Source organism: Chelonia mydas, chromosome 13 (assembly GCF_015237465.2).
Source record: "Chelonia mydas isolate rCheMyd1 chromosome 13, rCheMyd1.pri.v2, whole genome shotgun sequence".
Taxonomy (NCBI): Eukaryota; Metazoa; Chordata; order Testudines; family Cheloniidae; genus Chelonia; species Chelonia mydas.
Window position 1 is genome coordinate 1778969 of NC_051253.2, and position 15731 is coordinate 1794699.

At 52.1% G+C, this 15731-nt stretch overlaps 1 protein-coding gene across 2 annotated transcripts; it reads right to left on the reverse strand.

Moving 5' to 3' along the window:
- Positions 1 to 1996: 1996 nt before the first annotated feature.
- Positions 1997 to 14346, reverse strand: LOC119567871. 2 transcript variants are annotated; one of them, XM_043527047.1, is made up of 9 exons: positions 13678 to 14346; positions 10374 to 13404; positions 9213 to 9317; positions 7407 to 7547; positions 6945 to 7029; positions 5706 to 5769; positions 5247 to 5332; positions 3453 to 3506; positions 1997 to 2341 (listed from the first exon to the last, which is right to left on the reverse strand). In XM_043527047.1, exons 4-9 carry the CDS (start codon positions 7427 to 7429, stop codon positions 2309 to 2311), a joined length of 345 nt encoding a protein of 114 aa, XP_043382982.1. In that variant the 5' UTR covers positions 7430 to 7547; positions 9213 to 9317; positions 10374 to 13404; positions 13678 to 14346; the 3' UTR covers positions 1997 to 2308. The 2 variants fall into 2 exon arrangements, with proteins under 2 accessions (XP_043382982.1, XP_043382981.1); XM_043527046.1 differs by having other exon boundaries at positions 10374 to 12246; positions 12520 to 14346.
- Positions 14347 to 15731: the final 1385 nt, after the last annotated feature.

Genomic DNA, 15731 nt, shown 5'->3' on the forward strand with positions numbered 1-15731 from the left:
GCTGCCATCTTCCGCTGGGCCTGACCCACTCTCTTGTGCTTGGGCAGAGCGTTGTGCCGAGGGGCAGGCAGCGAATGTGTGAGCTGACACACACAGAGCACATCGAGGTCACCTACTAACCCCGGGCCGGAGGCTTTACCCCTTCAACGCCTAGCAATGACTGTCCCTCTAGGTGTTTGCTCGGTGAGGTACAGGTGGGCCTCAAGGCCTGTAAGACACTAGCGTAGCCAAACTCATCAAGGCAGAAGGCCCCAACACCCTTAGCGTAACTGTAACCCTAGCGCCTAAGCTACCCCTCTGCGGGTGCAGTGACTGGACGGGTGGGAGGTATCACAAGGGGCTAGTTCAGTGGTCCCCAAACTTTTGAGGCTCATGCTCCCCCTTACCCCTACCCACATGCCCTACCCGTTAGGCCAAGAGTGGGGCTGCGATTCGGGGAGGAGGAGACTCGGCCAGGGGTAAGGGGCCCGAGGCTGGGGCTGCAGCTGGGAATGGGGCCAAGGACAGAGCTGCGGCCAGGGGCTGAGGTTGGGCAGAGGCGGGAGCGGAGCCACAGCTGGGCCGTGGTGGGGGGCTGGCAGCTGGGCCATGGTGGGGGGCTGGCAGCTAGGCCCCCTGTGGGTGCAGAGCTCGGGGCGGGGCTGGGTCATGCTCCCTCCCTGCCCCCCATGGGGGCAGGCCTGGGCCCCACTGAACATTCTGGTGTGCCTCCTTTGGGGGGCGTGCCCACAGTCTGGGGGGCCTCGGTGCTAGTTTCTAGCAGCTTGGGATATAATTAGTTAGGGGCATCAGGAAAGTCTGCCCATGGTAACTGACTGATGTCAATGCTAATAAGCTGGAAGTAACAGGATGAGTAACCTGTGGGAGAGGGACACCCCAGCACTACAAAGAAGAGAACAGGGTGGAGGGAAGATGATTTGGTTGGGGATTGGTCCTGCTTTGAGCAGGGGGTTGGACTAGATACCTCCTGAGGTCCCTTCCAACCCTGATCTTCTATGATTCTATGTATCCCCGCGGTGCTGCGAGCCGGGAGGTGTCACCCTGGGGAGATGTCAGGAGGACAACCCCTGGTGAGGGGACGCTGAGAACGAACACTGCAGGTTGTTTGGCAGGGGAAGGGGTAAGGCCGGGGATGCGCCGTGCTGCCTGCCTGGCTGGGGTGGAGCATTTGGGAGTTTGAAGGCTGTACTAATAAAAAGATTACAATGATAGTGTGAGGGTTGCAGCCATGCACACCGGGACAGTAATTCTGATAACACTGGGCATGCTCTTGGGATAGGAACCTACCAACTTTCGGAGTGCTAACTGGGGGGAGTAATTTAGTAATATAATCAATATACAATCAGTAGGTCAGCCAACATTACTCACCAGAGTAGACTCAGTGAAGCCAATCAGACTACTTGTGAGAGTCAGCACCGTTCACTGTGACGATGGGTTGGAGACTCACCCTCTGTCGTCGCTTTGAAAGGTGCTGGATTAGACTGGCCCAAACGGTGTCTAATAAACCCATGGTTGCTGCTTTTTGCCCTAGTGTCCATATATTGGACCTGATTCTCACCATGCTTCAGTCATGAGTACCGCCACAGAAGTCAATGGAGTTGCTATATCTTTGCAATACTGGCGTAAGTGAACTCAGAATCCAGTGCATTGAATCCCTTATTACATTCCTGGCATCTTCCATACGAGTGATTTACATGCCAGTTTTCAGACATCAGTGTAAACACTGCTGTGACCAGCAAGAGACAATGAGAGAGGAGCAGAGCTACAAAGTCCTGAATGAATACAGATGCAAATGTTTCTGAACGTTTAAGGCGTTCCAGGGCCCATGTTTGAGTTACGCTCACGTACAGAGAAAAAGGCAGAGGTGGAACTGAGCTCTGAATACAGGTCTGAACAGGGGAGTTAGGATCTGGAATTTTGATTCAGGCCCTAATGATAAGACTCTAGGACTTTGGGACACATTGGAAAAGATAGGTACACCAGTGGAGAGGGAATAGCCTCTTTATTGAAGGAGAAATACTGTATCGTCATCCATGATATGACAATTTACTGTTCAGGGTAGAAGTTGATGCTGTAATTTTATATAGACAATTCATAGGATCAAACACCAGAATAGAATTCATGATCACATTTAGCATACATTTCCAAAGATTCAAAAGATAAAGAAGCATGTTTGTTTTCAAGAAATACCCTTAAGGGTTCATAACAGCGGAACATTTTGGAAGCGTGAAAGGCTTAAGTCGATGTTAAGGCAACAGGACAAACACAGCTCAGCAGTCTCCAGACATGGTGGCCCTGGTACTGAGGCTCAGCCTTGGGGGACAGGCAGCAGGGCAGCATTCTGCAAAGCAAGGAACAATCACAATCACTTCACATGCCAGAGACATTTGGAGCTTCTTGACAACGGCACCTTTATGATACACAGCATCCTGGGTGATGGCGCAAGTCAGAAATGGGTGTTTGTAATTTTTGTTTTCATTACGAAAAAGTACAAAAAGGGTGCAAGTGATAATGTTACAGATAAAAATTACAAACACCTCCCAGGGGAGAGGAAATCAGTCGTTGCTTGGCCAGAGCTACTGCCTTCTGCAATTGGCAGTGGGACCCCTTGATCTAGCTTAGCTGAAATGAACAAATACGGGTTTTCTTTCTGCCCCAGCGGAAGAAAGCTGGCTGTATTGTTTCATGAGCCTGATAGATCTTTTTCGCCGATGACTGGAAATTGGAAGGGAACCATTATTAAAGGGTTGCCCGCAATCAGACATGTCCATTCCCATTGGGCAGATTTTCCAGCACAGGGACGGACAGAAGACAAGGCTTCCAGGACAACAAAGTGACTGGCAGCAGCCGAGCCACTACATCCTTATACTGCTGTGTGTTTATTTCAATCCTTGGTTGTGTCCTTAATGGTGTCAAATTGAACCTGCAAATATCTTTATACAGATTGTGAAAGCACATTTAATGCTGGTATGGTTGCTAGGCTGTGCGTGTCTGCACTGCAGGAGAATTAGCCATCGAATAAATAATAAACTCAGGGAGCTCTGAGTTGTATAGTTGTGCTAGACCAACGCACATATGTTACGCTATATTGTACCAATGGCCATGGATTCTGGCAGTTCTCGTTTAGCAGCTGTCCTTTGCTCAGGACATCTACCACTTCATCCGGTGGACGTTCATCCTGCAACCGCTGGAAGCAACCCTGTAAGCAACTCTACGGTAGGTCCCGCTTAAGCGTTCCCATCCCAGTACATAACACAGGTTAGATTTCAACCGGTCAGACATGGTTCTCCAGCTGCTTTGGTTTATAGGACCCTGCCATCTGTCCACAGCGGCTCTGAAAGGTTTTCTGTGTTTCCATGGTAGGGAACGGGAAAGTTGAAGCAGTTACGCCGTGGGAAAAGCCTGTCACCAGAGAGGAGCGAGCGGGTGGCGTACAGAGGCAATGCACTCACCTCGGTGGTATTTTCGGGAAGCAGAGGCAGTATTCGTTCAATAAGACTGCGACCCTGTGAAATAAAAGAGACCGTGTGGTGACAAGCTAGCGCTCTGTTTAGCTGCCTGGGCAGGACCCTGCACCACGCCCTTGGACACACCTCCCTGGCCTGGTCTCTGTGCAGGTGAACTGGGCCGCAGGCTGGCCCTGTACCAAGTCACTGCCTCCCGAGCTCCAATTCATGGCCGTCAGCACCCAGGCCTCAGCTCCCCTCTCCTCAGGGCTCCTCACTGAAATCTCACAGGCTGTCTCGTTGCCAACGAGCCGCTTGCTTGGCCTGGTTCACTGAGCAAACGGTTCCAAAATAAAGTCCTCAACGTCCGGAGCAACAGTAAGTTCCCCGCCTGCAGGCTTCAGCCAGCCACTCCCAGCCCTGCCTGCCGGGAGTCTTTGCTCCCCGGTGTCTCACGGTACCCTGTGGGCCCCTTCTAACGGCCTGCAGCCCCCCAGCCAGCCTTCCTGTCCAGAGTCTCTCCCCGGCCTGCCTGGGCCACCTGCCTTTCTTCGTTTCCCCACCTGGGGAGAAGCGTTGGCTGCGGCACAGGTGGGGCTGATCCAGAGCCCCCGTTAAAGGGCCAGCGTCCCTGTAATGGGCCTTCCATCTGTATCCCTGCCTGGCGTGAGAAACGGAACCCAGCCCCGAACGTGGAGGCACAAGGCAGTTCTTCTCAATCCAGCGAGCTTACAGAAAGGGCCAGTGAGGCTCCTACAGCGAATTACACACAGGGAAGGGGTCACTGCATGCTCAGGCCTCTCCAGAGAGGAGTGAATGATAACAGGGACACGCAGTGGCTGGGCGCTTCCCCGCCGGGTACGTGGGAGCGATTGTTATGGGGCTCAGCGGCGTGCAAGCCAGACATGGCTCTGTTAACTCTCTCGGGCAGCGCCAGGTCAGCAGTGGGGCTGTTCCTCAGTGGCAGATGAGACGCCAGGCCGGAGCTCCTGGGAAGAGCAGCGTACCGGCGCTTTCCCCTGGGAGCCACAGCTCATATTAAAAAGAAAACGGCAGGCAGAAGAGGGAACGTGTTTTGCTGAAAAGAAACCCCCTAAGGGAGTGTTTTATTTGCTACAAACATGGTGAGTTTGGAGCAATTCCTTGCCAGGTGTGAGACACCCCTGCCTGGGGTCCTCTCCCCAGAACATAAAACCACTAACGCTGTGAGAGGGGAGCAGCTGGTGTGCGGTTCTGCCTGAGCTTCAGGACAGAGTCGTACTGGGCCTGAGCCAACGCCCAGACACTGGTGGAAAAACTCAGCGCACCTTGGATCAAGTCCTCAGTCTTTGGAAAGTGATGCACTGAGCACAACGGCAGCCAAGGAGAAGCTACTTGTTCCTGGGACTTCTCTGCCTCTAAGCCACAGGGAACAAGGCAGCACCTCCAAGAAACAGAAGACTCTCTTGGGTCAGGAAACATCCTCGCTGTGTCTGCATCGGAGCAAACACATGCTATTCCTAGCCCAGCCTCTCTGGGACAGCAAAGCCATTGACAGGGTAGCTGGGAGTCCCCAGACGCTCGGTCTCCAGTCCCTAGCATATGGGCCAGATCCTCCACTGCTGTAGCTCTGTTGACTTCAGTGGAGCTGAGCGAATTGACAACAGCTCTGGATCTGCCCCTCCGTAATTAGCTGATTCCTTCTGGGCCAGGAAGTCCTGTGCGTGTCCAACAGACCTCTCCCGAGGAGCTCATAAAGCCCGAGCCCTGCAGCAAGAGGCGCCCACCACACCTTTGCCTAGGCAAGGTGGAAGCACTTACGGTCAGTTCTAGCACGATGACGCCAGGGTCAAACGACATTTTAAAGACGGAAGATGGGCTGTTTCCTGCAGGAGGGGATATCGCACCTGCAGAGACACAAAGCGCAGAGGAGCAATGAATGTGGCCAAGCGGCCTGGCAGCTGCCGAACTCTCGGAGGCATAAAGAAATGAAAGTCCTAGTGCAGGTTAGCAGATTGGTTTGGGCTTCAGCAGTGACCTGAGAGAAGGAGATGAGAAACTATTGCCCCCTTCAGAGCCCGCCCCCAAACACCTGATCCACTGAAGGATTTTGCTCTTCAGGCCCTGGTACCGTTTCCCCCAGGAGTAGGTGACTGTAAATGTCTCTGGGGTGTCAGTTTTGGGGTAATACCTTACTGCCCAAGCGGTGAGGGATGGGGAGGAGGGGCAGAATCTGGGCCCTGAAAAGAAAGAGGGAGAAGTAGCAAAGAAGGAACTTACGTCTTGCTGTGCTTAAGGATGCGTCATACAAGCTGGACACGACAGCATTTATCACTGGGCACAGCTGTAACACAAAGTAACAGAAGCGTAGCCACCGCTAATCAGTCATGGTGCCCAGACAGCAGTGCGGACATGACACTGGGGCGGTTTAGTAATGTTGCCATTGTTTTTATCACTGAGATGTTTAATCAAGGGACTGATTAAACAAAAGGAATACAACTCGGAGTCTGCACTGTTTCCGAAGCCTCAGGTAACTCGGGTTAAAGGGCAGTGGCCCAGGCAGGCAGTTTGGAGAGCCTCTGTGTCTGTATTTCCCAACGTGTTTTCACTGGCACGTCATAACCAAAGCTTTCTTAAGTTAAGCCTGGGAAGGTGCCAGTCAGCTCCTTCACAACGGCCTTTTTCTTAATAAATCTGTGACCCTGACGATGTTCGTGGGGTGCAGTTTAGGGCACAAGCTGGCCCGGGCCTGGGGATGGGCGGGATGACCTAGGAAGCTGACTTGATACAGGGCATCCCGGCAGGTGACCAGTTCTGACTTCAAACCATGAAATCAGACTGAGCTTCTTCGCAGTGCGCCCCTCCTGTAGGTTGCTGTCATTGACCTGATGTTCCCATCGCCGCAGCAGCTCTGCTCTTCTGGTGCTTTGGGGGTTCTGCTGCGTTTCCTCCTGGGAATCCCCTCCCACCCTGGGACTCGCTTAGGTTTTTCCACCAGTGAGGTGCTATTAGGGTCTAGTTGCGGCTGCCTCCTGGTCAAGCCCTGCACGCAACTGCTGCAACAGATGCAAGCAGCCATTGTTCAGGATTTAAGATAAGGATTGTGCCTAGTCACAAATACTCCGACATAGTTCACACGTGACCCCGGCATCATGCATGTGCAGTCCGGCACTCGTGCTGGGATGGGTACGTTTACATTCTGGAGAGCTGCTGACATCCTGTGAGATCAACTGCTCCCATGAGACTTCATGTCAAACTAGTGGAAATCTCATGAGCTTTGCTGATATTACAATAGTTCTGCCATCTTGAATGGTCAAAACCTCAGCACAGATCAGTTGTTCTGAAGAGATGCAGAGAAAAACACTTAACACCTGAAAAGAAACTTTTGATTCCCTGCCAGCTCTCTCTGGGCAGTCAGTGACAGCTGGAACTAACTGAAAGGCTAGTCATCCATCAATGCATTTTTAAGAGGTGTCCTTATTCAGCTCAACCTGGAGCAGAAACTCTTTTTAGACTTACAATCTTTTGCAGGATCTGAGGCAGGGTTCTGTCCAGGACACACGTTACGAGGGTCAGGATTTCATTCTCCAATGGCAGGGAAGATCTGCGTAGGTTAAACATTCAATGGTTAATAGCGGCAGCTTGCTTAGCAGTGGAGTTAGGAGTCACAATACAGGAGAGATGTGTTCATCCTAAAGCAGTGAGCAGCGTCAAGTCTGGCAAGGCATTCCCATGGGCCCGCGATTGAGACTCCCCTTCATTCCACGCGCACACCAGGGTGAAAGGCTGACTGTCTCCGTAGTTCACGATGCAGCTGAATATTGACTAGAAATCAAACCCTCCTTAAGTGTAAGAACCTTCCGTCACGCAATATTTCAGGGTCAGATGTCGCAAGCGGGATGGGTGCCCTGCAGCGCACAGTATACCCCAGCTGTTTACTGAGCAATGCTGCTGGAGTCCAGACAAGTAGCTGTTACTTACGCTTCCAGAACTTTGATGTCCATGTAACCAAGAGGGGTTTTGCAGTCCTCAAGGACAAGGCTGGTATCTCCCCTTCTGATTGCAATGGTGACGTTCTTGAGCACTTCAATTTCAATTATTTCACCTAAGAGGTCAAGGGGACTAAAGAAACATGCTAGGGTTAAACTAATCCCTAACTCATGCCCTTCATACAGTCTTGTAATCCGACTCTTCCAAAGAGAGACTGTTGGGTCATGGCCTAGCACAAGCACGTGCGGAAAACTGGCTGTCACTGATCCTACAAAGGGTTTTTATAAGTTTGTCACAACACTCAAAGTATGAATCCAAACGAAAACGCATGTGCTTCCCTACCTGCCATGTGTTGGCTTTCACATGGCCCACAAGCTGCCTTCCCTATGCAGCACTGGAAATTGTACCTCACAGGTCAGGACAACACTGCAAAAATAAACCCACAGCAGCAAGCCTGAGAGCTCCTCGGGTCAGCTGACTTGGGCTTGCACTACAGGACTAAAAATAGCAGCTTGCAGACGTTCACACTTGGGAACTTGGAACCCTGGCTCTGAAACCCCCAGTGGGTCTCAGAGCCCAGATCCAGCCCAAGCCTGACAGCCCACATTGTTATTTTTAGCCCCATAGTGTGAGCCTGAGTCAGTTGCCCCTGGCTCTGAGACTTGCTATCCTGGGTCTTTTTTTTTTTTTTTCCTTCTCAGTGTAGCCATATCCCAAGTGACCCATAACCACTGAAAGGTCCCCATAAAAAGTACAGTTCACCAAAGCTCCTCGAAGAACAATGATGGGCAAAGCAACTAGATAATGTAATGGGCACTAAATGTGGAGTGCCATACAACGACCCATAAGTGAGGGGCAGGTGCCCTCACGACCTGCCCCTCCAGCTGCAGATGCAATGCCTCACAAAGAGTGCTGGGAGTGAAAGTGCCTCACGGCCTGTAGTCTCATGCCAGACATCCAGCATCGAAAGGAATCCAGGGCCCAACATCCATGACCTGTTTGCATGGAGCCAAACGCCATGGTCTGAGAGCAGCTCTGGCACTTGCCAACCCTAGACATTTGCTAGGCAGCGCCCTACTGGGAGAATATATCACCCTGGGCAACTTCATTAGCAACCAGGTGCCTCAGGCCAAATTTCTTTACTGGGGGAAACCCTATTCGCCCACCTGGCTTCATCACAACCTGGGGCTCTTTAAGAAGCAACTGTCAATAACCTAGTTTTTCCCCTCTCTGCTAGTTGAGATGAGTCCCAGAAATGCCATCCATGAATATACAGAGCCAGGTCCTCAGCTGGGGTAAAGCAGCCTGTCTCCATTGCTCCTGTATTTTAAGAAATTGCTCCCTTAAACCACTGGACAGTTCAGATTTCTGGTGCAGCAGCAGCATTCCCAGCAGCCTTTGGTGCAGAAGGAAATGGTTCGGAAAAGAATGGCAAACCCAAGGCTACCTCCTTGCAAGAAACTAAAAAGGTCTGTATGAAAACCGTTTGCTCTCTCTCTGCATTGATGTCTTTACTCCATCTTTGGCACGCAAAACTTTGACTATGTGCCTGGAACACCTCTTCCTAAAGTCGTGGACATTTTATGCTAAATTCTTGGTGGTGTAAACTGGAACATCTTGATTGGTTTCAGTGGAGCTGCACCAATTAACATCAATGAAGAATTTGGCCCTTTCCCTCAAATATCAAATAAAGTAGATGCAACTTTGCTTAAGAGCATAGATCTGCAGAGCAACCTGCTCCATTCTGGAATCTTTCTGCTAATGAACAACAAAAGAAAATGCCAGATATTTACTGACCTCTTAACTGCAATGTGTAGTTTCAATTTTAAGGTAATTTCCAATACACTGTTAGATAAGACGTCCACTGTTACGTTAGGGGCAGTGACTTCCTCGATTCTCAGCCTGCAAAAGAAACTCCTGTGACTGGGTCCTGTATTTCTGGAGCAGGAAGATCTGGGCTGCAGCCTCACCATCCCCAAGATGTTTTGTGCAGCCGTAGCGAGCAGCATAGTGGCTACTGTGGCTTGAGAGGGCCCCATAATTGTTCCAGTAGGACAGAATCTCTAATCCACACTATCTGTTAAACCACAGCTCTCACACTGACCCCTCCCTGCACCTTGACACAGCCTGCGTGGCTCTGTCCTGCTGGCTCTGTCCTCCTAGAATCATAGAAACCTTGGCCTGGAAGGGACCTCAGTAGGTCATCTAAGCTGGTGCCCTGCCCCGAGGCACACTAAGTATTATCTAGAGGCTTCAATCTAGACCATCCTTGACAGGTGCTCTTAAAAACCTCCAGTAACAGAGATTCCAGTAATTTGTTCCTTTGCTTAACCACCCTGACAGTTGGGAAGTTTTTCCTAGTGTCCAACTTAAGCCACCCTCTCTGCCATATAAGCCCATTGCTTCTTGTCCTGTCCTCAGTGGATAAAGAGAACAATTTATCACCCTCCTCTTCATAAGAACCTTAGAGGTACTTGAACCCTGTTGGCTTATGTCCCCTCAGTCTTCTCTTTCCAGACTACACAATTGTTTCAATCATCCCTCATAGGTCATGTTTTCTAGGCCTTTAATCATTTTTGTTCCTCTCCTCTGGACTTTCTCCAATTTGTCCACATCTGTCCCGAAGTGTGGTGCCCAGAACTGGGCATGGTGCCCTGGCTGAGGCTGTATCAGCGCGGAGTAGAGCAGAAGAATTACTTCTTGGTCTTGCTTACAACACTCCTGCTAAAACAGCCCAGAACCATGTTTGCTTTCTTTGCAGCAGAGTAACATTAGTGACACATATTTAGGTTGTGATCCACTATCACCCCAGATTATTCTCTTCGGGACTCCTGCCTAGGCAGTCCTTGCCCATGCTGTGCTTGTGCTGTTTATTGTTCCTTCCTAAGTGGAGTATTTTGCATTTGCCCTGATTGAATTTCATCCTACTTATGTTTCATCATTTGGGATTCAACTTACCCTACCACTTTGGTTAGCTCGGCGCCCAGCAGGCCTGCACTGCCGATGTCTCGCCCGGGAATTGGTCCCGTGACAGGTAGGTCTCCAGCAGGTGGGACAGCTCTCTGATATCTCCTAAGAAGCGAATCTCCAAAGACAGGCAGATCTTCTCCCACAGACAAACCTCCACCGACGGGGAGGCCTGCTGTCACACTGAGCGTCCCTCCCTCGAGAGTGACATCTGTTCCCGCACTGAGCAGATCTCCACCTACAGGGGCCCCTGATCTCTCTCCCAACACACCTTCATCTATAGGGACACTGGCTACAGCACTGACTGAATCTCCACCTATGGGGACACCTGCTCCCCCATCCAGCGTACCTTCACCTATAGAGATACCTACTCCCCCACTGAGAGGACCACCACATATAGGGACACCTGCTCCCCCACTGAGTATATCTCCACCTACAGGGACACCTGCTACCCCACTGAGTGTATCCCCAACCGTAGGGACACCTGCTACCCCACTGAGTGTATCCCCAACCGTAGGGACACCTGCTACCCCACTAAATGTGTCTCCACCTCTAGGGAGCCCTGATCCTCCACTGAGTGTATCCCCTACTATAGGGACACCTGCTACCCCACTGAGTGTGTCTCCACCTACAGGGACACCTGCTACCCCACTGAGTGTATCTCCAACTGTAGGGACACCTACTACCCCACTGAGTGTTTCTCTACCTATAGGGAGCCCTGATCCTCCACTGAGTGTATCCCCTACTGTAGGGACACTTGCTACCCCACTGAGTGTGTCTCCACCTATAGGGATGCCTAGTCCCCCACTGAGTGGATCTCCACCTAAGGGGACACCTACTGCCCCTCCGAGTACATCTCCAACTACAGGGACACCTACTCCACCGTCAAGTATCGCTCCTCCTATAGGGACACCTGCTACCCCACTGAGAGGATCCCCACCTATAGGGACACCTGCTATCCCTCCGAGTACATCTCCATCTGTTGGGACAACGGCTACCCCACTGAGTGTGTCTCCACCTATAGGGACACCTACTCCACCGTCAAGTACATCTCCTCCTATAGGGACACCTGCTACCCCACTGAGTGTGTTTCCACCTATAGGGATGCCTACTCCCCCACTGAGTGGATCTCCACCTAAGGGGACACCTGCTGCCCCTCCAAGTACATCTCCACCTTTAGGGACACCTGCTACCCCACTGAGTGTATCCCCAACTGTAGGGACACCTGCTACCCCACTGAGTGTCTCTCCACCTATAGGGACACCTACTCCACCATCAAGTACATCTCCTCCTATAGGGAGACCTGCTACACCAATGAGTGTCTCTCCACCTATAGGGAGATCTGCTACCCCACTGACTGTCTCTCCACCTATAGGGAGATCTGCTACCCCACTGAGTGTCTCTCCACCTATAGGGACAACTACTCCGCCATCAAGTATAGGGACACCTGCTACCCCACTGAGAGGATCTCCACCTTTAGGAACACCTGCTACCCCACTGAGTGTATCCCCAACTGTAGGGACACCTGCTACCCCACTGAGTGTTTCTCCACCTATAGGGACACCTACCCCACCATCAAGTACATCTCCTCCTATAGGGACACCTGCTACCGCACTGAGTGTGTCCCCAACCGTAGGGACACCTTCTACCCCACTGAGTGTGTCTCCACCTATAGGGAGACCTGCTACCCCACTGAGTGTTTCCGCAACCGTAGGGACACCTGCTACACCATCAAGTACATCTCCTCCTATAGGGACACCTGCTACCCCACTGAGTGTGTTTCCACCTATAGGGATGCCTACTCCTCCACTGAGTGGATCTCCACGTAAGGGGACACCTGCTGCCCCTCCGAGTATATCTCCACCTTTAGGGACACCTGCTACCCCACTGAGTGTATCCCCAACTGTAGGGAGACCTGCTACCCCACTGAGTGTTTCCACAACCGTAGGGACACCTGCTTCCCCACTGAGTGTTTCCGCAACCGTAGGGACACCTGCTACCCCACTGAGTGTGTCTCCACCTATAGGGACACCTACTCCATCATCAAGTACATCTCCTCCTATAGGAACACCTGCTACCCCACCTAGTGTGTCTCCACCTATAGGGAGACCTGCTACCCCACTGAGTGTTTCTCCACCTATAGGGACACCTGCTCCACCATCAAGTATCGCTCCTCCTATAGGGACACCTGCTACCCCACTGAGTGTGTCTCCACCTATAGGGAGATCTGCTACCCCACTGAGTGTGTCCCCAACCGTAGGGACACCAGCTACCCCACTGAGTGTTTCTCCACCTATAGGGACACCTACTCCACCACCAAGTACATCTCCTCCTATAGGGACACCTGCTACCCCACTGAGTGTATCCCCAACTGTAGGGACACCTGCTACCCCACTGAGTGTCTCTCCACCTATAGGGACACCTACTCCACCATCAAGTACATCTCCTCCTATAGGGAGACCTGCTACACCAATGAGTGTCTCTCCACCTATAGGGAGATCTGCTACCCCACTGACTGTCTCTCCACCTATAGGGAGATCTGCTACCCCACTGAGTGTCTCTCCACCTATAGGGACAACTACTCCGCCATCAAGTATAGGGACACCTGCTACCCCACTGAGAGGATCTCCACCTTTAGGAACACCTGCTACCCCACTGAGTGTATCCCCAACTGTAGGGACACCTGCTACCCCACTGAGTGTTTCTCCACCTATAGGGACACCTACCCCACCATCAAGTACATCTCCTCCTATAGGGACACCTGCTACCGCACTGAGTGTGTCCCCAACCGTAGGGACACCTTCTACCCCACTGAGTGTGTCTCCACCTATAGGGAGACCTGCTACCCCACTGAGTGTTTCCGCAACCGTAGGGACACCTGCTACACCATCAAGTACATCTCCTCCTATAGGGACACCTGCTACCCCACTGAGTGTGTTTCCACCTATAGGGATGCCTACTCCTCCACTGAGTGGATCTCCACGTAAGGGGACACCTGCTGCCCCTCCGAGTATATCTCCACCTTTAGGGACACCTGCTACCCCACTGAGTGTATCCCCAACTGTAGGGAGACCTGCTACCCCACTGAGTGTTTCCACAACCGTAGGGACACCTGCTTCCCCACTGAGTGTTTCCGCAACCGTAGGGACACCTGCTACCCCACTGAGTGTGTCTCCACCTATAGGGACACCTACTCCATCATCAAGTACATCTCCTCCTATAGGAACACCTGCTACCCCACCTAGTGTGTCTCCACCTATAGGGAGACCTGCTACCCCACTGAGTGTTTCTCCACCTATAGGGACACCTGCTCCACCATCAAGTATCGCTCCTCCTATAGGGACACCTGCTACCCCACTGAGTGTGTCTCCACCTATAGGGAGATCTGCTACCCCACTGAGTGTGTCCCCAACCGTAGGGACACCAGCTACCCCACTGAGTGTTTCTCCACCTATAGGGACACCTACTCCACCACCAAGTACATCTCCTCCTATAGGGACACCTGCTACCCCACTGAGTGTTTCTCCACGTATAGGGATGCCTACTCCCCCACTGAGTGGATCTCCACCTTTAGGGACACCTGCTACCCCACTGAGTGTATCCCCAACTGTAGGGACACCTGCTACCCCACTGAGTGTTTCTCCACCTGTAGGGACACCTAATCCACCATCAAGTACATCTCCTCCTATAGGGACACCTGCTACCGCACTGAGTGTGTCCCCAACCGTAGGGACACCTGCTACCCCACTGAGTGTCTCTCCACCTATAGGGACACCTAATCCACCATCAAGTACATCTCCTCCTATAGGGACACCTGCTACCCCACTGAGTGTGTTTCCACCTATAAGGATGCCTACTCCTCCACTGACTGGATCTCCACCTAAGGGGACACCTGCTGCCCCTCCGAGTATATCTCCACCTTTAGGGACACCTGCTACCCCACTGAGTGTTTCCGCAACCGTAGGGACACCTGCTACCCCACTGAGTGTTTCCGCAACTATAGGGACACCTGCTACCCCACTGAGTGTTTCTCTACCTATAGGGACACCTACTCCATCAATAAGTACATCTCCTCCTATAGGGACACCTGCTACCCCACTGAGTGTCTCTCCACCTATAGGGACACCTGCTACCCCACTGAGTGTATCCCCAACTGTAGGGACACCTGCTACCCCACTGAGTGTATCCCCAACTGTACGGACACCTGCTACCCCACTGAGTGTGTCTCCACCTATAGGGACACCTACTCCACCATCAAGTACATCTCCTCCTATATGGACACCTGCTACCCCACTGAGTGTCTCTCCACCTATAGGGACACCTGCTACCCCACTGAGTGTATCCCCAACTGTAGGGACACCTGCTACCCCACTGAGTGTCTCTCCACCTATAGGGACACCTGCTACCCCACTGAGTGTATCCGCAACTATAGGGACACCTGCTACCCCACTGAGTGTATCCCCAACTGTAGGGACATTTGCTACCCCACTGAGTGTGTCTCCACCTATAGGGACACCTACTCCACCATCAAGTACATCTCCTCCTATAGGGACACCTGCTACCCCACTGAGTGTCTCTCCACCTATAGGGACACCTGCTACCCCACTGAGTGTATCCCCAACTGTATGGACACCTGCTACCCCACTGAGTGTGTCTCCACCTATAGGGACACCTACTCCACCATCAAGTACATCTCCTCCTATATGGACACCTGCTACCCCACTGAGTGTCTCTCCACCTATAGGGACACCTGCTACCCCACTGAGTGTATCCCCAACTGTAGGGACACCTGCTACCCCACTGAGTGTCTCTCCACCTATAGGGACACCTTCTACCCCACTGAGTGTGTCTCCACCTATAGGGAGACCTGCTACCCCACTGAGTGTATCCCCTACTGTAGGGACATTTGCTACCCCACTGAGTGTGTCTCCACCTATAGGGACACCTACTCCACCATCAAGTACATCTCCTCCTATAGGGACACCTGCTACCCCACTGAGTGTATCCCCAACTGTAGGGACACCTGCTACCCCACTGAGTGTCTCTCCACCTATAGGGACACCTGCTACCCCACTGAGTGTATCCCCAACTGTATGGACACCTGCTACCCCACTGAGTGTGTCTCCATCTATAGGGACACCTACTCCACCATCAAGTACATCTCCTCCTATATGGACACCTGCTACCCCACTGAGTGTATCCCCAACTGTAGGGACACCTGCTACCCCACTGAGTGTCTCTCCACCTATAGGGACACCTGCTACCCCACTGAGTGTATCCCCAACTGTAGGGACACCTGCTACCCCACTGAGTGTCTCTCCACCTATAGGGAGACCTGCTACCCCACTG